The sequence below is a fragment of the Brienomyrus brachyistius genome, chromosome 1, assembly GCF_023856365.1.
Source record: "Brienomyrus brachyistius isolate T26 chromosome 1, BBRACH_0.4, whole genome shotgun sequence".
Classification (NCBI taxonomy): domain Eukaryota; kingdom Metazoa; phylum Chordata; class Actinopteri; order Osteoglossiformes; family Mormyridae; genus Brienomyrus; species Brienomyrus brachyistius.
In genome coordinates, this window is record NC_064533.1 from 31,454,055 (window position 1) to 31,479,443 (window position 25,389).

General features: G+C 47.9%; 1 protein-coding gene across 5 annotated transcripts in view; it reads right to left on the reverse strand.

The window, feature by feature from the left end:
* LOC125751539 (transmembrane protein 178B) overlaps positions 1 to 25,389 on the reverse strand; it is a 67,213-nt gene that overhangs the window by 13,879 nt on the left and 27,945 nt on the right. For all 5 annotated transcript variants that reach the window (XM_049030507.1, XM_049030498.1, XM_049030523.1 and 2 more), the window contains exon 3: positions 21,974 to 22,087. In XM_049030507.1, coding sequence (XP_048886464.1) covers positions 21,974 to 22,087 — 114 coding nt within the window. The remainder of the gene's footprint in view (positions 1 to 21,973; positions 22,088 to 25,389) is intronic.

Here is a 25,389-nt window from a genome sequence, read left to right on the forward strand (position 1 = left end):
CACCCAAACAGCAAATCAAAGATAGACTATTAGCGCCCATTACTGTATATTTAAATGAGATTATTAACGTCTGTTCCCAGTCTTGCACTATTATCACCAAAACAGCAAATACGTATTTTGAAAGAGATCATCCAAAGACATGCCGAGGTTATTTGGCGTTACCAAATTGCCCATTGCACGTGTGAATGACTGGTATGTGAGTGTGTACTGCGATGAGTTGGTGACCAGTGTTTTTCAGCCAGATCCTTTTGTATTTAGCAGACACTTTTATCCAAAGCGACATACACCTGAGAAAGTCCCTGGAGCAATTACCGTTAAGGGTCTCAAGGGCCCAAGTCACTCTGGAGAACCTAGGATTTGAACCCACAACCTTCCAATCGCAGGAGCCACATTCTAACTCACTCTATCACACCTGGTAGTTGATGCAGGCTGAGCCTTTCCAAATTGGCAACATTTTTACAAATATATCCCTGCAACCTAGAACAGTATAAGTGGTTGGCAGATGGAGGGATGGATGGATGGATCTACATACAGCACCATGGCTTCACACTTCTTCCAGGGCTGTGGTTCAATCTCCCCTATATGTATAGATATACATATAACTACATATAAATGGTTTTATTTCCATGTGTATATTTGTACAACAATTTGGGGATTAACAAAAATAATAATTTATAGATAACTGAGGAGGTGATATTAACACCTTGGCTGGCAATTATCACATTTGCCGGCCAGAGCTTGAGGAGAGAATAATCTGAGTTTATGCAGAACCGGGTCTGTCGTTACGGGCCTCTGTGGCGGTCCTGGGGAACTCAGTGGAGGGGCATGAGCTTCAAGCAACCGACCGGCAAAGCGGGTCGGCCAGTGAGTTTCGCACATCAGGCCGAAACAGCAGCGGATTTGCAATCCACTGAGAAAAGTTCCGTAAACGTCTCTCCTGGTGACGGTGTATCTGTCTGGGGAAGCAGAGGGGGAGGTGAGAATGTTTCTCTGTCTGTCTGTTCCGGGGCGGCTTGAGTATAGAAGATCCAAGTGCAAAATGGAGGCGTCGCTGATGGGATATAAGCAGAGCCAGAGTGATGAACACCCTCTCACTGGGGAGTGGGGGCTCCAGCACAGAGTATTAGCAAGCAAAATAAGATGTGGGGGGGGGGGGGGGGGTTGAGGTTTAACCAGTGGCTAGTGATGTGTCACAAGCCCACTGTGATGGTGACTTGTCATCTTCAAAGAGCAAACTGTACGCATAGAAGCAAGATAATGAGTAATAAATCAGTAATAAATGCATCTGATCAGACTGGATTTAGCGTCATGCTTTGCTGACGACCAGAGTGGATGTGATTATTCAGGACGTGCCACGCGGTTTCATACCAGCGCATCTGCTGAGTAGCTGGGCTAATTACTCTATAATCAGAATAATAATAAAGTCAGCTTTTCACAGTGTGAAGGATGGTGACTTTAAACACCGCGGCCCATCTGTAAACGTGCAAGATGTGAGCTGGGCCTGACGGGGGAGACATTAAGCGGATTGATGCTGCAGGCCACCGCCTGGCACCGGGACGGGGCAGACGCCAGGGGCCATATGGCGTTACGGGAGAGCGGCCCCTGGACCATGCGGGCCCTGGCCTCTGTCCCCTACCCCGGCCCACCTGCCCTGTCCCTCCTGCCCGGGTGTGAATCTGTCACGTACTTACTCTCCTGGCGGGGGTTCACTGAGCGGGAAAAAAAATAATAAAACATGAAACAGCCTTGATCTTTGCGTTAGCTCTCTTGTCCCTCCTGCCCGCCTGCCCCGAACGCGGGGGGTGCCTCCAAGTGCCAAAAAATTCCCTATAAACACACAGACAAGAAGCTGGCTTCTGGTGTAGGTGGGTCAGTAAAGGCAGAGATCTAACAAAGTGAAAAAAACGAGGCCGGGATTAACATCACATGTTAATCACAGTCGATTTATCTCATTGGTTATAAGGTTATATTAAAGGCTCCCATTGGTTAAATAGGCAGCAGATGACAGCGTACTGTAATCCCAGCCATCTTTGGGCTTGCTTGTCGCTGGCAAGTCCCTGCGGGGTCTGGCGGAAAGCCACCTTCCTGCGGTTTGCAGGCTGTGTCGCATTTCTCAGGCCGCTAAACTGCGGTTTCTTTCCTCCAGTACCACAGCTTCTCTTTACCACAGGTGATGGCCTTTCAAGGGGAAGCCCCGTTCCAAGGCTACTGGAGATCCTTCCGGTATTTTCTCTCATTGAAAGTGTGAGCGCTTAGCTGAATGAATGATTACACTAATTTAATGAACATGCCAACATGGTAAAAGCCCCAGTATTTGGGGCCAAAACTGCCTTCTGACAGCAGCAAGATCTCCTAAAAACCCACCCTGTCTAGCCGGACCTCACGGCAGACAACCGTTACGCTCCTGGGAACCTTCTAGCATGTTTGGAGGCAAGTTCAAAAGAATCATTTCCACTGCCTTCTGGTTAATGGAACTGCTCCCCTTATGCGTTCAACACTCATTAATCCTGGTATCAGGTGCCGCTGTTCCGTGGAGCACAGCTATTTTAACGGATACAGGAAACACACATTTGTTTACACCCCAACATTCTAGAACTCCTGGGCAGCCTTGCTGTCATACAAAACGTATCTTGGCAACGCAAAGCCATGCGTGTAGCTCCAGATAAGAGCAGCCGCTAAGTAAATAGCCGTTTAAATCCGAGCAGGACTCTGCGATGTCGCCAAGGCCGCAGATTGTGATCTTGGTAGCTGTGCTTCGCGATTATCTGACGCTTCTCCTCCCAGCCCTGACTCCGCAGCCAAGGCTGCTCTGCATATCTCTGATCACACCGCTTATATTTTCCCGGACAAAGACACTCTGGTGATTGAATAGCACCAATAAAAGCACTGTGACCGACCCCTTGAGGCCCAGCACCAGCTATTACCAGGATAAACTAATACGGACCGTTATAGCGTTCAGTATTTATAGACAATAAATGGGCTGGATTTAATCAGTGTCGAAATGCTTGATTAGAAGCTAAAATGACGGTGGAGCGGCACTGCAGCCGAAGCTGTCAGTTATCATACAGTTTCACCATCAGTTACCATGGGCGTCCTGCTTGCCAGAGACAGCGGACAGGCAGACCTGGTATTTCTAGATCATTCTGTGGACGGGGTGGGGGGTGTGGCGGCTATTCTAATGGTTTCAAGCACAGAGAAAGCTATTTAAGAAAAAGTAATTACATTTTCGGTTTCACAAGTAAGATTAGGGGACAAAGTGAAGAGCCACCAGACCGACTGCAGCCTGGATTTAGACGGCCCTCTCCTTGCACTGCCTACAGGGGGAGCTTGAGAGGCACAGTGAAGGGCAGCCGATAATTGTACACTATAGAAGTGGCATATTTACACGGGCTGCTAATTAATCCTGGCAGCATAATGAGCTCTTTCTGTGAATGCGCTTAAACATAAGAGGTGGCAGTGACTCGCTGCCTGAGCAGGAGTGTTGGGGAGGTCAGACCTGCTGTTACGCACACGAGTGGTGTGCAGTACCCCCCAGCCCTTGTCACTACCATCAGCCCCAGCTTACATCCACCTGTGAAACAAAGCTCCGATGTGTGTTCTGATGGTCTAAATAAACCCATAAAAAGCATGTCTCTCACTGGCTAAGTGTAGGGGTGCCTGAACCGTGCTCATTTGCCCCCCCCAACCCAGGTGGAGAGTAAAAGGTCTTGCTAGGCTCATTAAAAAGGTCATCATGCCTCGACTAACAGCACGTGTCTTTGTGACAGAAAGAACAGGGAATGGATGCAGTCAACAGCATGCGATCGCATCTAATGCGACAAAAACAGTTAGAATCCCTCTTTGCACACTATGGATTAAAAAGGCTCCATCATCTGATGTGTACCTGTTATATTCCCGGTTTTTCGTGCAATTCCAAATGCACCTGTTCAATCAGGATGGAACAACAAGCAGCAGCCTTTCCATTTGTGAAGGAACCTGAAGGCGGGTACAGGGTCTCCCTTAGCGAACGTGACCCGCATCACACCGCCAGCCGTAAACCAAACCACGAGCGCTAATGGACATTAGCGAATGCACCGCGGTGCTCTTCGAAGAGTTTGCACCACACAGTCCATATAGAACAAACCATTTGGGGATGCGTGACAGCTAACACGCTGTTAGAGAGGGTTTTTTAGACGTTTTATTAATTGTTCAGCTGCAGCTGGTACTGGAATCCTGCCCATACTGGGGCAACAGGGAGATTAAAACACCTCTCTGTGTGTTTCTTTGCCCTATTCAAATTTGTTGGCTGTGGCTCCTCCCCCTGGACCTTGTCACATCCTGATTGGCTCAGTGACATGAACCTCCTTTGGACTGACTGACCCTTTGTTTCCAGGAGATATCGGGAATATGAAGCGCTTGACAGACCCCAGGGGGCGGCATGGCGGTGCAGTGGTTAGCACTGTTGCCTCACACCTCTGGGACCCAGGTTTGAGTCTCCGCCTGGGTGTCATGTGTGTGGAGTTTCCTCCGGGTACTCTGGTTTCCCCCCACAGTCCAAAAACATGCTGAGGCTAATTGGAGTTGCTAAATTGCCCGTAGGTGCGCATGCATGAGTGAATGGTCTGTGAGTGTGCCCTGCGATGGGCTGGCCCCCCTTCCTGGGTTGTTCCCTGTGAGTGTGCCCTGCAATGGGCTGGCCCCCCATCCTGGGTTGCTCCCTGCCTCGTGCCCATTGCTTCCGGGATAGGCTCCGGACCCCCCGTGACCCAGTAGGATAAGCGGTTTGGAAAATGGATGGATGGATGGATGACAGACCCCAGCTGACAGCATTTAGAATGCAGCCACTGGGGGGGGCTGTAAGGCACCCTGTGGCCTGTAGTCACACATCAGCAGATTTGAGGGAGAATCTCACCCACTCAGCTCCTGTAGTCCACAGTGCCCTACAGTTGCATAACCGTTTTCTCCATATTTACCAAAAGGCTCGGGTCTTTGTGAGGAGGATTTATCTACCGCGGAATATCTGACCACTGTGGTGAGATTAGCGCCACGAGGGTCTACTTTTGATGTTCGCCGCAGCGATGTGGAGGACGTCCTTCGGTCATGTGACCATGTGACCATGTGACCATGTGACGGATGTCCGCCGCATGGCCCTGAATCGTGCTCGCGCTGTTTCCTTTGCTGTCACTCATCACATCAGAATCCTGCAGGTTCCTGCCAATCAGTTTGTCAATTTAGGGCAAGAATGAAGAGGATCTGTCCGTTAGCAGACCTAATAAACCGCGGCGACGAGAAACCCGACCGTAGCCCCTGCACTGGCAGCCACGGGCATCCAAAGCGAGCCAGAGCATTAGGGATTCAGCCGCTGGCCCCGCTTGGCGTGGAACGGGGATGTGACCTTGGCTTACAAAGCAGGTCTGGAAGAAGGAACATTCCGGCGTGTGCAGGCGCAGATAAGCGGGTGGGCGCTTGGCCGTCAGCAGGCGCGGGGGGGGGGGGGGGGGGTCAGGTGGGATATAAGCTTGACCTCCATTGCCGTGGTGAGGCCGTCTCAGATGGACTGACACCCCAGCAGTGACAGAGGTCCGTGCAGGTGCTTGGCACATTGCCATACAAGTTTGTGTCACAGTAATGACACCCACCTCGAGGTTGTTCTTCATTTTTTTGACCGACTGCCACACTTTTATGGGGGGGGGGGCACTTTAATTAAATCCTCCAATTTGAAGCGCCGGTTGCTGAGAGGAGATAGTTGAGGTTATTTCCCTCACTGTCCGGGAAAGTCAGAGTCCCCCGCTGCCCGACCAGGAGCTGACCGCTCTGCCTGTAAATCCGGCGGAGGGTGTTATCGCCGGGCCGCCGTTCTCCGTGCTCGTCCGTGTCGCCGTGCCGTTTATCGCAGCCTCCAGTGTAAATGTTCACACTGTCACCTCCCGCTACGCCTTTAAGTCCATCCATCCATCACCCGTAACTGCTTAAGCAGCAGAGGTTCAGGGTAAGCCCGACAGCGAGCACGGACAGAGTCATCAGCTGTACTGTTTTGGACTGTTAACCAGTAGAAACAAGCACGCTTCCCAAAGGCGGCTTTTAAATCCAACCCAGAAGGTTGCGAAGCGATTCTTCCGGCTACTGGGTCATAGCACAGTTTCACCATTATTACCTCAAACACTTGAATTCATAGTCTAATTAAAGAAAGCAAGCCTCAGTGTCCTAAGGAAAGGAGAATGGTAAAAAAAGAACATTGATTTATTTTGCTTAAGTTTGTATTGGGTTTTAAACCTGATTAAATATTTCATGAGCACAGAGAAGGACCATGGAGTTCAGCTCAACACGGACATGGAGCAGCCGTTCATTGGGGAGATAGGAGGCATTTCTAAAATATTCATATTTAATCAAAGTCCAATATGACACACAGATTGACTTTATTATCCATCAATCTTCCATAACCGCTTTTCCAGCACATGAAGAGCCTGGAGCACATCCCAGGAAGTATGGAGTGCATGGATTGGGGTACTCTGGAGGAGCACATGTCAATACACAAGATGAGGAGGAACCCACAGAAAGAGGGGGAGAACACGCAAACTCCACACACACACACACACACACACACACATTCCTCCAACCCTGTAGGCGTGAGAGCTGCCCGCTGAGCTCCGGTGCAGCCTAGAGCTTCATAATGTCCTTCAGAAGTAGGCTTTAGAGAGCCACTGTAGATGCTAGTCTGCGGCCTCACGCTGACTCCGCTGAGGAGCATCTCCAGATGGCTGAACTGTCTTTGCTGCGGCCCAGCATGCAGAGTCTCTGCTCCTCATCTCCTCGCGTTTGACGCCTCCCAGGAGCAGTTACTCACTTCCTAGTGCCGGCCTTTTGTCATCGCATTCATACCTTCGCTTCCTCCTTCCATCCAGCTTCTCTCTCCTCACTCCACTTTCTCATAACCACACACCTTCAGAATGTCTTCATGCCAGGACTGCATCTGGTTGCTCGGCAACACCAGTAATGCCCTCCTGAGTATGTTTTCTGTGCATCTAACTACACCTCTATAATTATTTAACCCTCCGTCGTCTGGGCACTTACACAGTCCAGGGTGTCAGAAAGTATAGCAGCAACGTGAGACCAAGAACTGGCATCTACTGGTGTCGTCTAATCTATGATTGTAAATTACATGCAAATTTCAAGTTCTCGTAGGCTTCCCTGGCTGTCCACACTGAGTTTACTGCGAACTGACCTTGGGCTGTACTACGGTCTCTATGCTCTGATTGGACACTTGCTGACTTTGCTTGAGTTGTGAATGGTCGCCCTGTCTCTCTCTCCCCATCCCTCATCACCCTGCAACCCAACAGAGGCCTAAGGACGACCCAGTACAAACCTACCATGGTCCTGATACAGATCTAAGGGTGTCCCTTAAAACCTCAGCTGCCCTCTCCTGCATGGGCCCACTCCCCTTCCTCTTCGCCCGTCTGCTCTCGTCTGAGCCAGGCCGCGCGCCAAGGCGCTAACGGATCGATGGGCATCTCATTTACATCGTGTCATTGGATGCCGCCAGCTGATGTCCCTTTTCCGGCCGCTGAAGTGGACAAACAGAATGAGGTTTGTCCCAAAACAACTGAGCACATCCTCAAAAGCTGCAGGTCGGAGGTGATGCAGGCCAGACACGTCTTCCTCAGCACTACGGTGAAATGGAATCGCTCATCTCCATTACCGGAGCCTGACGATCAATCTATTACCCACAGCTTAATCACCGGCAAATCATCTTCTCATTGTCGGAGTGCCCGAGCTAATGGCAGCATGCAAGGGAGCATGTGAAAATAATGAATGCCGTGTCTCATATGACAGATTGACACGGTTCAAACACTCTTCAACCCTCTGTGTCCAGCTGTATTCGTGTAAAGCCTCAGTACTGGAGCAGACCCATACCGGAACCCCCCCCCCCCCCCCCCAGTGGAGGACTTTTACATACCAGGGAACCTCAAGACCTCATACAAAAGTTGAACCCTGTTATCCACCCAACATACCCAAATGCCAACCCCAGTAAGGCATCCCACTGACCCTAATGTGGTTAGAATTCATTTTGTATTGCAATAATGTGCAGGAGGCGTGCAGGAAGACCAACCAATCGCGTTCGCCATACTGCAACATTTTACCAAATATCTTTATTTCTGGCAAACAGGCCCTGTTTTTTCATTGGGCGAAAATGCAGTGTGTTTTTTTTTTTTTTTCATCCCTCCGTGTCAGCGTCAGTCATCATATGAAGCTGTAACAGCGTGATCACGGGGGGGGGGGGTGTTGGCATCATGCCGTCAGGCCGGCCCGACTGCCCACAGCTGCTGGTTAATAAAGGCACCCAACTATAGCTCCATGTACGCCCTCAGCTGGGGGGGGGGGATGAAAAGTGCTAGCTGTGCTTTCTGTCTTCATTCTGCAACCAAACACCCAGTCCTAATTGCAAGCTCTTCCTTTTTTTTTCGTTTACAAAGTACATTTCCAGCCGTCCATTTTGCGGAGTATCTGTGTGAGCGGATAATATTGGGGGCTAAGCAACAAAACAAGTGAGCATTAAGGCTGTGAAGCAGCCGCTCGCACGGTCTCACTCATGAGAATCCTCCCTGTGCCTGTTATCAATCAGGAGCACAAACGAGTCCCCTGTGCAGAGCGACAGAGAGTGACAGCAGACGGAGGAAGACCCTGCGCAGAGGCATGACTCACACTAATCAGGGGCGCATCTGATTAGCGGGTCACACACCCACCTGGCAAGGTGTTTGCAGAGACTTTTGACTAGCTGAGCATTTCACACCAAAAAAGCAGGAAATATGCATGGTTAGAGCATATGCTTGACTTTCATTAAGCATATGTGTTTCAGCAAAAATGTGGTTTGGCAATGAATGAGCTGTGGACGTAGTCCACTCTGGATGAGGACATGGACAGTGGTGGATGAGGATATGGATCGTGCTGTATGAGGATGTGGACTGTGCTGAAGAAGGACATGGACTATGCTGGATGACGATATGGACCATGCTGAATAAGGACGTGGACCCTGCTGAAGGAGGACTTGGATCATTGGATCATACTGGATGAGGACATAGACCACGCTGGATGAGGATATGGACTGCGTTGAATGAAGACATGGACCACACTAGATAAGGACAAGACTGTGCTCGATAAGGACATGGTCCACACTGGATGAGGACATGAACCATGCTGGATGAGGATATGAATGTGGATGTGGGTGTGGACTATGCTGGATTAAGAAATGGACTGTGCTGGATAACGACATGGAGAGCACTGGATGAGGATGTGGACCATGCTGGATAAGGACATGGACTGTGCTGGATGAGGACATGGACTGCTCTAGATCAGGATGTGGACCGTCCTGAATGAGGATATGGACTGTGATGGATGAGGATATGGACTGTGATGGATGAGGATATGGACTGTGATGGATGAGGATGTGGACTGTGATGGATGAGGATGTGGACTGTGATGGATGAGGATATGGACTGTGATGGATGAGGACATGAACCAGAGTGAATGAGGTGTGCCACAGATGTATGTGTCTCTGTGCTGTCCCGTAACTGAAAACAAAATCAACATTACTGTGTTCTTCATATTTTACATTCCCTCCGGCACCTGATCTAGGTCCCATAACGGCGCTTACAGCTTGTGAATTGTACACTTCTTTTTTCATATGTTTAAAGATTCTTCACAGACGGATCCCAAGAGCCATAAACCAAGTAATACACATAATCTCAGGCTCCATTCTGGGTGTTTGTTTGGATTGTTGTACCAATAACCAGTAACAGGGAAACGTGACAGTAATAGGTAGCCAACACCATGGCTCCCAAGTCTGATTTATCCAGGAAACATGGTGAACACGTCCCTGTGGCCGGCAGCCCATTGGCCTCCTGAGCGTGCTAAACGGGTCTGACAACCCTTCAGACTGGCCAGGCTTTTAGCAGAGTGTCAGGCCAAGTCTGACAGGCCTCAATCAAAAAGTCGCGTTTACAAATTGCAGCAGGCATTCTTGCCAGGTGGTGTTCATTTCCAGGGGTGAGTAACTCAATAACAGCCCTACCGACCCTGGGATGCCAGCCGTGGGAGATATCCCAGTTTTTTTTTCTTCTCAAGTGTGGCTCAGCAAGTTAGGCTCCTGTCCCTGTGATCGGAAGGTTGCCAGTTCAAAGCCCGTGTTCTTCAGGGTAGTTTTCACTGTAGGGCTCTTGAGCAAAGTCTTTATCCCCCAGCCGAAGAGCAGATTTCCAAAACTCACTCAGTACATAGGACACATTTTCAGGAGAATTTCTGTGTGGAAATTTACACTTTGAACCAAAGTATCTGTTAAATAAATTAGTACAATATAAGTTCACCGACGTACACTAAATGATTATGGACAAATGCGTGTGGCCTGTTATTAAGCATATTCCTTCCGTTTTCAGTACATTAGGATCAGCAGTACAGAAATTCTAAAGCCGGTCTCCTCCTACGTCTCCCGTAGCTATACGCTGCTGATCGGAAAGGGTCGCGAGCTACAAACAGCTTGACTCGTCTCCTTCAGATACAAACAAACATCCCATTTGGTCCCACATTCGTTATGCTGGACGTCGCTGCCCAGGGTGTACGGGCAGGGCGCCATAGAAGCAGAGCTACCCACGCGGACCTGCAAACAGCGGCCTCGTGCGTGGAGCACGCTGCCCTCGTCTGCCCGACAATAAAAATAACCACGGCAAAACATGAGCGGTGTGGATGGTGCCGGATTAAGTACATATGGTAAATGGCGAGACATAAAACAATTAATAATTCATTTTAGGACCCTGTGAATAATTAATGAAAAGGAAAACAATGCAATGGGAGCTCCAAGCACAGTGTAACACTAACAGCTAACATCCTACTGCATACTCACAGCTGACACACACCAGTACAGTGCCCCATGCTAACGGCTAACATCCTACTGCATGTAACTGACAAATAGCCAGTACAGTGCCCCATGCTAACAGCTAACATCCTACAACACACAACTGACACATAGCCACTAATGTCCATCATGCTAAAAGCTAACATCCGACTGCATACGCACAACAGGGTTGCCAACTCTCACGCATCTGGCGTGACACTCGTGCTTTCAGACTCTCACGTAAGTAATCTTACGGCAAATCTATATAATTCCAATATAAACCTAAAGTTATCTACTTCGAAAGCGTTGTGGTACTGTGCAAACCCTACAGACCATTTAGAAGGTAAAACTGTTACGTAGAAGTAAATGCGTGTGCATGTGTGTGCAGAATTGAAAATCTTACACCAGCCTGCTGACCAAAGTAGGCAACCCTGCATACAGCCAGGACAGTAGCCCATGCTAACAGCTAATATCCTGCTGCGCACAGCTGACACAAAATCAGTACAGTGCTTCAAGCTAACAGCGAACACACAGCGAGTAGAGAGGAGATTTTCTATAGGGAGACAAATTGCTGTTTCCCGAAGCTGATAAAGGCACTGCTGATCCAGTATATCGGATTATTCACATGAACATTTATAGAGCTGCACTGAGTAGATTAATAAACCCATTGTGTTGAAGTGCAATGAAAAGTTTTTGCATTTGGCAAAACTTATATTCCTCTAGCTTACAAGTACTATTATCATTTCATAAATAACAGGCTTGTATTAAGGCTTGTGTCTATGGTGTATATTGTTATTATTATTCCTCAGCGTCGTTATCCTGAAACCGTGAGCATGTCATTTGCTGGAAATATATGTGTATAGAAACAGAAAACTTAAATAAGTTTTCGTTTTAAAGTGATCCATAACTAAATATTAATATTAAATATTTTTGGTTTTAACATGTCACAGAATGATCATTATATTTGTAAATATATGTATGTAATTGCAAATTAAATGGCAAACGACCGACATCCTATGTGAAAAAACATCTAATCTGGCGATGACATGGTGGTCCCTGGCCCCTGGCTCTCTATCAGTGGATGTTTTCCCCATTGTGCTAACACCATCCAAAAAGCGTGTGGTTAGCCTGTCTGGAAATTCTATAGCACTGGCTGTAGTGTGTGACTGTGTGCCCTGAGATGAGACTGGGATCCCCTCCAGGGTGTCCCCTGCCCTGTCCTTTGTGGGATCACCTCCAGACTCACCGTGAAGATTGATGGACACTGAAGTAAATACGGCTTGTTAATTAATTTTTACTCATGGGCTCATTGGGCTTCTACGTTGCACAATGGTTTTCCTTTTCAGAATCTCCTCATGCGTTAAAATTACCCTTATCAACAGATCACCATAAGCAGGTCCTACGCAATGTCGTATTTGATAGGAGACGACTAGATCAATTCTTTTGGCATTTCCTTTTTAAAAGGCTGCCAGGTAGTGTTGCAGTTTAGGTCTGAACAAAAAGATTTAGGTCTGAAAAAAGTCAGCAGTCAGCGGTAATGACACCCACTTGTATTTTAATAGAGCTTCCCATCATCCTGAACTTCCATTCCATTTGCATGAAAAAGAAACAACCCACGTATTTAGAAAAATAAATATACATGATCAAAAATAGATCCGGAACCTTCTGCGATGCTTAAAAAAGGTGTGATGACTGATCTCACTCTGGGGCCATTCTTCTGTGAGTATCTTCTGGCTAAAGCAACTGACGCCCACTGAAGCCCACTGTCATTAAATGGTTGTTTTTGAACTTCTAAATGTACTTGGCTGTACCCGTGAGCATGGCTTATCGTTGACGGGGATAATTCACCCTTAAGGGGATGAGGGGGCGGGGGGGGGAGTTGAAGACCGTGACTCAGGGGTCCGATTTGATCTGGATGGGGAGAGTCGGCATCATGTGCTAAGGGCCAGTGCCGGGCAACAAGTGAAGCCTGGAACAGGCGGCTCGACCCATCGCCGGGCGGATCAACCCATCGCGGGGCGGATCGACCTATCGCTGGGCGGCTCGACCCAATGACGGGTAGATCGACCCATCGCCGGGCGGCTCGACCCATTGCTGGACGGTTAGACCCAATGACGGGCGGATCAACCCATCGCGGGGCGGATCGACCTATCGCTGGGCGGCTCGACCCAATGACGGGTAGATCGACCCATCGCCGGGCGGCTCGACCCATTGCTGGGCGGTTAGACCCAATGACGGGCGGATCAACCCATCGCGGGGCGGATCGACCTATCGCTGGGCGGCTCGACCCAATGACGGGTAGATCGACCCATCGCCGGGCGGCTCGACCCATTGCTGGGCGGCTAGACCCAATGACGGGCGGATCAACCCATCGCTGGGCAGATCTTAGGCCCCCTCTCCTATCAATCAGTTTGACTGGAAATTTAAACCCAAAGATTTTTAGCCAGAGTTTTTCGTGAATATTAATGGAAGCTCTACTCTATTGTGGGATTTTCATGGTGCCCTAAATATTTACTACTCTGTTTCTCTCATTCCTATTCTTATCCTGACAACTGATAACTTTTAAGGTGCTAAGGCTGAGGCCAAGAGGCATATAATGAAGACATGGAAATCCACGGATAGTTATTCTTAGACATGAGTATTCACTTTTAAGCATGCCTTATTACTTACTATGTCATACACCTAGAGTCTGTCTCTGTTCGATTGTGTATTGTATTTATATTGTATTGTGTATTATACTGTTTTCTTTGTGTATATGTAGAGTGTCGATTGCTTTACAGTTGTTTTATGTACAGTTTGCATTTATTTAATGTACTGCTCCATTGATAGAAAACTCATGACGGAAGACTTTCACTCGCTCTAGTGATGTGACAATAAAGTGATCTGATGTGATTTGACTGTAGAGTATCACTTTGCAATATGCACTACTGCAATTACAAATGTACGGGTAACATTAGGATGATGTCACAGACAGGCTTACGTTACATAGTATACTCTTTATTGTATGTATAGTCAGGCTTTTGGCACATATATTCATATATCTTAATAATTCACTTTACTACCACCAAATAAACTCAAAATCTGATTTGGTTCAGCTAGTTCGGGACCAAGGACTGTGCCTAGGGGGATACCATTACAGGATACGTTATCAACATTATGTTTTTTTTTTTTACCATATCATAATCCATCCATCCATCCATTTTCCAAACCGCTTATCCTACTGGGTTGCGGGGGGTCCGGAGCCTATCCCGGAAGCAATGGGGACTAGGCAGGGAACAACCCAGGATGGGGGGCCAGCCCATCGCAGGGCACACTCACACACCATTCACTCACGCATGCATGCACACCTATGGGCAATTTAGCAACTCCAATTAGCCTCAGCATGTTTTTGGACTGTGGAGGGAAACCGGAGTACTCAGAGGAAACCCCACGACGACATGGGGAGAACATGCAAACTCCGCACACATGTAACCCAGGCGAGACTCGAACCCAGGTCCCAGAGATGTGAGGCAACACTAACCACTACACCACCATGCCGCCCCCATATCATAATCAATAGATCAATTATTAAATATATAAATGTCATTTCTGTTGCTATTGGAAACAGGGTGAGTACCCCAAGCATGGGTAGTAAATGAAGCTGCTTAAATTATTTACAAGCAACCTTTTGCTTATCTGATTAACGTGACTCCTGAACGGCGTCCTGTCCATTATCACTGTTAACATTCCCTCGCTCTCAAAGCGGTCTGATGCAATTAAGCAATCACCCCCCTTACAGGCTGACCCATCAAGGATAAGCGGGGGCTTAATCTGTCTTTTACAATATTTATTCGCAGTCCAGAAAGTGAGATAGAATCAATTTCTGCATCAGTTCTGGATTCGTAGATAAAGAAAGAGCTCTGGGTTGGGGACATACAGTATACACTGAAGGCCACATGCTGAGGAGAGCAGAGAGGAAGACCCAGGGTCACGGAGATGGTTGTGCCGTAAGGGTGGTGGGTGACGTGGCGGTTTGGGCCAACACAAACAGGGCCACAGACCGAAAGGAGCCAGAAGTCATTCTGCAATCCGCAATTGCTAGCAGTCTGATATCGAGTCAGGACATTATGCGATCATGATTGGTGCTCTAAATCAAAGGCACCCCCCTGCTCTGGGCGTCAGGGAATTGGCCTAGCCATAAATTACAGGAGCCAAGGTGGATCGAAGCAGATTTAAGAATGAGAGATCAGGAAGCCTTATTTACAAGAGATGTGATGTCTGTTTATGCACCACTTTCCTGTTAATTACATAGAATTCACCATCAATCACGCACAACCGCAACCTATAGTGCCCCCTAACTGTTACTGTTATAACGGGTTCTGAGAACCATAGGGGGCGACGTCAATCGCCATAGCTCATATACATCAACCAATCATATCAGCACAAAACAACACAATTGTATTTGTATATAGCAACATAACCATAATATAGTAGAAAATAATTTACTGTTAATAGCACTTCCATTTCCAGTTGCAGGTGTTGAGTCTTGCCCTGTTTTCAGAGCTTGATGAAAGACTTTGGAGTCTCTGGGCCTGTGAATTTATCACAAAGTAGCACTTCTGATGATGAATTTAATCTTGGGGAAAAAGCGGTGAGGAGCCGGCAGGTCCTTCCTCGGGCCCGGATGATAAACGCGCTAACATGAACGCAAACAGACTCTCCGGCTACGGGCTGCACTCTGTCAGGGGTGTTTGATCCAGCGGTGACCTTGCCTAATGTTACCGGCAAGGTCGCTCGTGCAATATTAACGAGCTTGGCAAAGCCCTAAGCGATATCAAGTGCCGCCCGGAGCTGTCAATCATGCAGATTGCCCCCTTGGCCCCGCCCACCACCACCCCCCCCCCTCCATGCCTGGAAGCACAGATTAAAAAGCATTCAAAGTGTGATGCCATTATGTTACACTAAGTACTGTGGTGTGCTGGGATTATTTTATTTACATTTGTGTTTCTGTGAGGGAGGGGTATGGGGGTAGGCAGCGAAGGCACTCAATCAGACGATTCATCAGTAAGATGTAGCAAACCCTAATTACTGTCACCTTCCTTACTGGTCGCGGGTGAGCATTAGGAGGTATCAAGGTTTGGAACAGAGTGGTATCATACCCAGCCATGTTAAAACCACACACACACACACCTTTATTCATCCACATATGAAAATCTGTCCGTTTTTTTTTTGGAAAGTGCTTATCTGACGCAGTGACGCCCTGGGGCCGGAGCCAGTCCCAGGAATCACGGGCAGGGACGATCTGACCGGGACATGTACACTTGCGAGGGGCACTGTGGCCGCGTCCATCCACCTCAAGCGTAGGGACAGCGAGAGGAGCGTGGAGGTGGAAGTGGAAACCAGAGTGAATGTGCACAGTGCGAGTGAGTGTGTGGGGGGGGGGGGCGCGGTTCAAGGGATTTGACGCTTCTGGAGGTGTGAGGCTACAGTACAGTACTACAGCACTGCACAGTGAGTCACAGTGCTGCCCCTGCAGTATAAACATAGGTGCTCATGTTGTTTAACACTAATACTCATAACTGATGAGTAATTACACACATTGTACAGTCTGCAGTATTTCATACGCATGCTATATACAACACAGATACCATATATGAATATGATACACAGTATATACTTTGAAAATGACGCTTCCACTGTGATACGACATCACATTACCCCATCAATTCCAGCACATCTACACAAGTGGCTGAACATCTGTGTGCTGGGCAGAGATGACACCGCGATGACCCCACACCACTCCTAGTTCAATGACTCAAACCCCCAAAGCTTTGCGGGCCCCATGCAAGTGCACAGATAGCAAGTGATAGCACACACCACCGCTATAGTTTAACTTAAACTGCCACTGGATGACATGGGGGGCGGCATGGTGGTGCAGTGGTTAGCACTGTTGCATCACACCTCTGGGACCCGGGTTCGAGTCTCCGCCTGGGTCACGTGTGTGGAGTTTGCATGTTCTCCCCATGTCATTGTGGGGTTTCCTCCGGGTACTCCAGTTTCCCCCCACAGTCCAAAAACATGCTGAGGCTAATTGGAGTCGCTAAATTGCCCGTAGGTGTGCGTGTGTGAGTGTGCCCTGCGATGGGCTGGCCCCCCATCCTGGGTTGTTCCCTGCCTCGTGCCCATTGCTTCCGGGATAGGCTCCAGACCCCCCGCGACCCAGTAGGATAAGCGGTTTGGAAAATGGATGGATGGATGGATGGATGGATGGATGGCATGGTGTTTTCCTCTCAGAGCACGATAAACGCAGGAGAGGGAGAGCTTAGTTCATTGATGGAGCTGAATGACTCCCTACATCACAGCCAAAAGCCCACATGAACGTGCTGGGCATAACAGCACGGCTCTGATGGACAGAAGGCAGTGAGGAAGAGAGAAGCGAGACATCTGGGGTACCTTAGGAACACCGGATGTGGTTCCTTAAAAACGCTCCTGATACTCCTTGGAAGTGCTCTGTAGAAAGTTCTGGCGTATTGTGCCGTTGTAGTGTTGGGTTGATTGACGCCCCCTGCTGGCCGCCCTACTCATGCACCCTTTGGCCGGGGGTAAGAGCACTTCCTGACTTTGTTTTAAATGCTTCCCATATTGCCTGCAATGCGACTCTGAGGCACTGGGCCAACAGTCTGGCTGCATGCCGGGCTGCGTGGTCGCGGTCGCTGCAGGGGGGCGGGCCACTCATGGCAAACAGACCGTCTGTAAGTGAGTGAGGGTTTAAAGCAAGGACACAAACAAAACAGCTTAATGACACCAAATATAAGCCTAAGAGACTGCTGGCTCTGCATCCTCTGGACAGCGTATTATATAATCACGGGCTCTACGTCCACTGGATGGCGTGTTCTACAGCGAAAGATTCTATAACTGCTGGACAGTATATTCAGCAAATAGTGGTTCTATAACAACTGGTTCTGCAACCACTGGAGAGTGTATTTTATGACTAAAGATTTATAACTACAGGACGGTATGTACTGTAACTACTACTTCTGTAACCATCGATTCTCTAACAACGGATTCTGTAACCAATGGCTCTGCAAACACTGGACAGTGTGATCTATAACCACTGGTTCTGTGATCACTGGTTCTGTAACCAATGAATGGTGTGTTCTACGACTACCGATTCTATAACCACTGGACAGTATGCTCTGCAACCACTGGTTCTGCATCCATTGGACAGTGTGTTTTATGATTACTGATTTTATAACTGTTGGACAGTGTGTACAATAACAACTGGTTCTGTAACCATCAATTCTCTAACCACTGGTTCAATAGCCACTGAACGTAGCATTTTATAACTACTGGCTCTCTAACCACTGGTTCAGCAACCACTGGACAGTATGTTCTATAATCACTAGTTCTGTAACTGCCGGAATGTGTGTTCTAGAATCATAATATAATGATTTTATAGCCACTAGACAACATATTCTATAATTACTGGTTCTGGAAGCAGTATTCTACAGCCAAAGCTACCACAACCACTGGGCAGTATGTTCTATTAGACCTGGTGCTATAACAACAGGAATAGATGTTCTACAGCCATTGATTCTACAACCAGTGGACAGTGTATCTATGACCACTGGTTCTGCAACCACTTGTTTAATGAACAGTAGACAATGTGTTCTATGACCATTGGTACTATAACCACTGGATGGTGTGTTCTATGACCATTGGTTCTGTAACCACTGGATGGAGTGCTCTATAACCTATGGTTCTGTAATCACAGGAAGGTGTGTTTTATGAACATTGGTTCTTTAACCACTGGATGGTGTGTTCTTTGACCATTGGTTCTGTAATCACAGGAAGGTGTGTTTTATGACCATTGGTTCTTTAATCACTGGACAGTATATGTTCTATGACCATAGGTTTTGTAACCACTAGAAAGTGTGTTCTGTGACCATTGGTTCTGTAACCACTGGACGGTGTGTTCTACGACCATTGGGTTGTATAACCACTGGACAGTGTGTTCTTTGACCATTGGTTCTGTAACCACTGGATGGTGTGCTCTATGACCATTAGTTCTGTAACCAATGGATGGTGTGTTCTATAACCTATGGTTCTGTAATCACAGGTTTTATGAACATTGGTTCTTTAATCACTGGATGGTATGTTCTATGACCATGGGGTTTATAACCACTGGACGGTGTGTTCTGTGATCACTGGTTCTGTAACCACTGCATAGTGTGTTCTATGACCATTGGTTCCATAACAACTGCACAGTGTGTTTTTTGACCATTGGTTTTCTTACCACTGGACAGTGTGTTCTATGACCATTGGTTCTGTAACCACTGGTCTCCTTCCTCATCTTCAGGGTGTATCGCCAGTATTTGTAACCCCATGAATAAAAATAACAGACAGAGACTTCACATGCTCATTGTCTAGTCCTTCTTGCTCATTCTTGATGTCACAGAACTGCCTAAGCTTCTCCAAGTATTTTAGATATCCTTTTTAAAAATCATTCAGTCCAAAATAAAAAGTGCTTCACACGGTAACAGGACTTTCTTCCCATTATTTTGTGATTAACATGTTTATTCTCATTTGTTGCATTAATGCTTAGCTATAAAAATATTCTGCTCGGCTTGATTTTCATTATGGCTTTCCGGTGTTTGATTGACAAAAAGCAAACTAGGAATAAATGAGCTAATGTTTTTTTTGTGGTGCCCTTCAAGACACTTGCCTTCTCAGACACACCCTGGCTTCAAAGGTAATGCTTGTCAGCCTGGGCTTCAGCCCCACGATTAATCTTGGATCTGCTGCATTGCTGCCCCCCCCACCCCCCCCCACCGGCTCCCTGGTGTCTTCTAGGTCCACAATTCATCGAAAGTCAACTCTGCGCAGTTAGAGGAACCAGCAATGCTGTCCAGGACTACTTGTTATTATTATTGGGTGGGTGAAAACTTCCATGTTACCAGGGGCCCCAGGGCACTCTATTGATCCGGAGCTAAAAAAAGCCAATCCCCCCCCCCCCCCCCCTCCCACTCCACCTCATCCGATGGGCCGCTTTTGTGTTTATGCCTTTTGTCCTTTTTTTGCCACCACCCACACAGAAGTACACTCGTCAGCAGAGGCCCTCTTAGCGGGGAGCTTTTGGATGCGATCAGACACCCTGAGGCGATGCTGGACCAGGCCAGCGGGACCCATCCAGAGGTCGGCCAGCCTCTCACTTCTGGAAAAAAAGCTGACTGGCCATCCCACCCCACCTCCTTCTCATCTTTCTTGTTTCCATAGCCCCCGGGTTTCCAGATTGTCACGTCGGACTCCTGCTCTACCGACGTGATATCGACCATATGCATGACATCTTCTCTAACGCATGGATCATCGGGACAGCACCCCCCCCCCCACAGATCTCAGGGATAAGTTGGTGTTTCTCAAGACAGTTGCGTATTATCGAACCGCATCTGGTCTCCGGAGCAACACCAGGCCCCACCTTATCACCCCTTTACGGTGTAACACATCATGCTTGCTGTCGGTCCAGGGACCCCCGGCGATGATACGGTAAGAGTGATCAGGACCCGAGGAGTCTGATTTGCCCCAGATGTTCCTGATAACAGAATGTTTCAGTTCCCTTTTTATGACCCCCTCTGGGTCTGGCCCCCCTTTCGTTCCCAGTTTTGGAGTGTGTGAGCTAGACCATTGATCGGGACTGCATCTCTCCTGCTCAGTCAAGTGACTACATTTCAGAAGCACCCATCGCCCGCTGTTCCTTTACAGCCGTGCTGAGCGTAGTGTTTAGTGACATTAGCAAAGTGTGCGAGTACTTTGTCTCAAGTACTCAGCAACCAGGTCCAGAGGAGTTAGCAGCTCATAGTTAGCGGTTCATAGTTAGCGGCTCATAGATAAATACAAGAAGCATCTCTAGCTTAAGGCAGGCTAAAATATACCCTGTCACCGCTTTAAAACCGTCACTCCCAAAATACCACCATCTGTGTCCATCATCGTCGTCTCCATACAGAAATAGCATGACTTAAACACCGATGTGGAGACGCTCACAAGAGAATAGCGTCATCCAGGCTCCCGAAAAACGGGGACACAGATGTGCTTTTCACATCTGGTTGAATGAGCTGTGGTAAGTGTTTCTCATTTAAAGGCATCGCAGATGTTCCAGTTTAAAGGGAGCTATGGGTCACCAAAACACAGCATCATTCTCTAATTGCTTCTTTGTGATCGTTCTTTATATGAACAAAGAAAAATCGCATGTATGGAGGATCGATATGAAATTGTTACAACCGTGGCGGCATCACAGACACAGATTACAACTTAAATAAATTTCTAAAGCACTTCCTCTTGGATGCTAATAAAAAGCACTGGTCTCCAGGAAGCCTCGTTACGAACGGCTTTATGTGTGTGGGGGGGGGGGGGGGGGGCACATGGCAATGGATTAGCTATGATGGGGGACAAAGTGGCTAAGCAGTATTAGTAAATCCAGAACCAAGCCTGTGCTTTCGTTCGTAAGCTCCTGAGTATATTAATAATGTATGTAATGGGGAAAACTGAATTATATATAGCCACTGTCAACACAGACCGTCACACTGGCTATGTGAAATTAAAGGCAAATTCATCGCAAAAAAATAAATGAGCGTGAAACATTCTGTGTCAAATCCATCCAAAGAATCGTGTGATGCTTCTGGCTTCCCTATGCTGCTATATCTTTATAAAACTGGATAAATAATACTGTAATATTTGTCAGATGAGCGAAGGTTTATCTTATAATCACACCGCTTAATGCTTCTGGACCAAAAAAACACAAGAGCAGATTAAATTCCACCACGCATCACTAATTTGTTTCATAACAGGTATCTGACAAACAGACACTGAAGAAATGCCTTTGATTTAAGTTTTTTTTTTTTTTAGTAATACGAATAAATGTCTGCCATTTTCGGCAGAAACAGGGATCCTTCCAAATCATTACGGCCGGTTAAATGTATATTTACAGCTTGCTCAAGCCCAATTAAGGCAGGAGCCGCTCGGCAGGGTCTTGTTGTTAGCTTAATTAGCATCTTAAAGACTGACAAGTGCCCACACACACTCAGCAGACGCACGACCACTTGCGGCCTGCAGGGAGCGCCGGGGGAGAATCCCACTTACGCAGGGCGTGCCACTCATCCTGACGGATGGTCTTGGTGATGTTGTAGGAGAGGTTTCTTGGAATAGTGGCCGAGGAATAATGGTACTTGATGAAGGAGCATCTTGTGATGGAACCTGCAGAGAGACAGAGAGGGAGAAGGAGGGAACAAGGGAAGCAGAAAGAGACAGAGATAGACAGAGAGAAAGAGAGAGACGGAGATGGGGAAGACAGAACAAGAGCGCATTAATCTTGGTGACGTCATATAACAGCATTAACTGCCATCCTCCCATCGTACTTCTAATAAAAAAACACTAAAGAATTTCACCTAAGAAACTGTAACTAAAAAAGATTGACTTCCAAAACAGGAAATTTCTGTCGCATCCCTGAACAACATCTTTAACATTAACTCATTCCATAAATAATGCACGTGCTCCATTTGCACAAGTGCATTGGAATGTGTTTATCGCTTATCCCATCCTGCTCGCCTCTTTTTTTAAAAGAAACAAACACATACATGCATATAGAGGTGAGACCAAAGCTTGGGGTCTGAGCACAGGGTCAGCCTTCCACTCAGATGTGGGTTCTCTACTGACTACAGGATTCAAACCGGCAACCTTCCGGTCACAGTCATAAAGGCCTAGCCTGTGGAGACGGACACTGCCTCTGAGCTATACAAACCCATAATACTCCTATCTGATGGTTGAAGTATTAAAATAAAGAAATGAAACCATTAAGTATCTGGGCCTGTCACAAATATTTCACCTCTTCCTTGCTGAATACACACGGAATACACACTGAACTATCAGACTGAATGGAGGATGACTGCACAGCCCAGAAAAATATCGCCGGCAAATCAATCATGTATATTCAGTAAACAGCAGCAAATGCATCCAGGAAATAAGGAATCCGTTACTGCGGCTACAAGCTTTAGGACAGGCTGACAAAATAAGCTGAGACGTAACTATACAGGAATTTAATTCCAATGATGGTTCCAAAACCAACAATTCCCCTTCTACAGTGGGAAAGTAAAATGCCCGTTGACATTCCAATAGTATAAATATTGCAACACTGTCCACGGACCAGGTGGAACACTCTTCCAGGGCTGTACGTTCCAGTAGGGAACGCAAATTGACAACACCAGGAAGTTCTGGCAGTTAACGAGCTCCACTGGCTATATAAACCACCAGCCAATGCAGCTCACTGTCTGCTCCTGTTTCGATCACTGTCTGGGATCCTGAGCTAATCAAAGCGCAGTGTCTTGCTTAGCTTGACTTCTTCGTGTCACTTGTATGGCCAGATGAGTAGGTTTGTCTTCTTGGTTTCGTAAACTCTCTACTTGGTTAGCCTTAGGTTATGATGATGCTGTTTTGTGTCCTCCCACCACACCAGAGTCCACTTCAGGTCGTCTCGGCCAGGGAGACCCCTGCTTGCCCGTAGCCCAAGCCTAGTAACCTTGTCTTTCATCTAGGAAAGGTGTATGTCACAGGCAGAAGACCTGGCTCTCTTGGCAGGTGGTGATCTAGCTCAGGGAATCAGTTGATTGGCTTTTCTTAGTCCAGTTCCCTTTTTTGTACTTAAAGTGCTTGGATTTTGTTTTCCAGCCTAGCCTGTTCATGCCTTGCATCTAACTTGTAGTAACAGCAAACTTTATCCAGTTCAGGGTCAGCACTGGACTCCCACTGCAAAACTCAAATCAGTATGATACAGAAGTCCTATATCAAGTTTGGGGAATGACAACATCAAACATTGGGCAGAATCCTAGTTTTTTTTTTTTTTATCTAGGGAACTGGGAACTATGGCTCTTTTGGTCTTATGTGTGCCTCTACTTGAGGAATCTTGAACTTTCATTGGATAAGGAAGGTTTTCTTGCCTTGGTGTCATTGCAGGGTCTTGGTGTTTAGTCTGTCACATCGTTGCGATGCCTGAGCTCGACCAGACCCAGTCCATTATCAGCCCACGCATGAGATCAATGCCAGATCGTTGTGTATATCTATCACTGGCAGCACCTCGCCCGCTTCAGTGGGGCTCTGTTACATAATCACCTTGGCAACAAATGCTGAGCTGGAGCCTGTCCAGGTCTGAGGTCAGAAGGGCAAGCCATTTGAACCACTTCCGCCATAGTTCTTGTCGGAGGCCTAAGGTTTGGCGGGAAAACCCATGCAGAGCAGCTGGGCCGAGACCCGGCATCCTACTGGGAATCGTCGGCTGTAAAGACAGCGGGTCGCGCTTTGTGAGGTGAGCCGCTGAGCTTATGACAGAAGGAGGTCCCGAGAGCATTACTCACCACTAGATAAGAGCTGCCAGGCGAGAGGGGAGTGTGGCCTCTCTGTGCCAACCGCAGCCCCCGTTCAGGGAGCCGCCTCCCGCAAGCTCGCACCTCGCAGCCCCCGAGACTCGCTGGAAGGTTGACAATTCCCATTTCTAAGGACTGGAGTCGTCCCTCTGAAGCCGCTTGTCACATTGATCCCAGCCGATTGCTGGAGGCTGCAGCTGTGGCTCCAACAATTGGGAAATTTGGGTCTCCACCATGAAAACATAATGCTCAGTTTTTTTGAAGATGCCATTTTTCCTTCTCACCTTTGAATATGTTGGTGGGCAGAGAGTTAAAACTGCGTTGGGTGCGTCTTGGGGGGGGAGTGGAGGGTGCAGCACATGCAGTAGAGCTTTGACTGCTGTCCCATCAGCCCCTGCAGGTGCAGTCCTATGATCCTGCGGTTACTGGCTTGTTAAGGTGATGCTGATGATTTGTCATACATGGCCAATGTGGGAATATATGCCGCGGAACAGAGAACCTAAGTAGGAGGCAATAATTCATACGGAAAGGCCAACCTTATGTAATAATATTTATAGAATTTGTTAATTACAGGGGAGAGGGAAGTCGGGCCAATCAGCTTTCAGCTGGGGCCAGTGGTCCTATGGCCCCACCCCCATTTACACAGGACATGTGCTCAGATGGGACATGACCCCACACTGGAGGTTGGATGGATGTTTAAGATGGTCTCGTCTCAGAAAGCAAACTCCGTTCTCTTCCCAGTTTAATCCTCAAATAAAAAATGTGGTTTAGAGTTTTCCTAGTAGGTCTGGAATCGGAATAGCTGACTGGGGCTGAGATACGAGTCCTTCATCCATTCCTGGGCATGGAGGCCCCCCCCCCAACAGCGCTGCCCAAAGTGCACCCACGCCTACGGGGGGCGCGATCCTGCCGGGCAGCCCAGTTGCCAGGACAAGGGAGACAGCTCACCACGATCCGGCTGTGACATTTATAGGCATCTGCTGAAGACACGCAGATGCAGGCCACAACCAAAGCCCCCCCACCCCCGAATCCATGCCACTGAGTCTCCATGACGGAATGAGGGGGTGCAGCAGGGCCGGACTTTGGCTGACAGCACGTTGTCTCCGGCCGGGGGAGGGGGGACTTTTTCCAGCTGTTTCCACC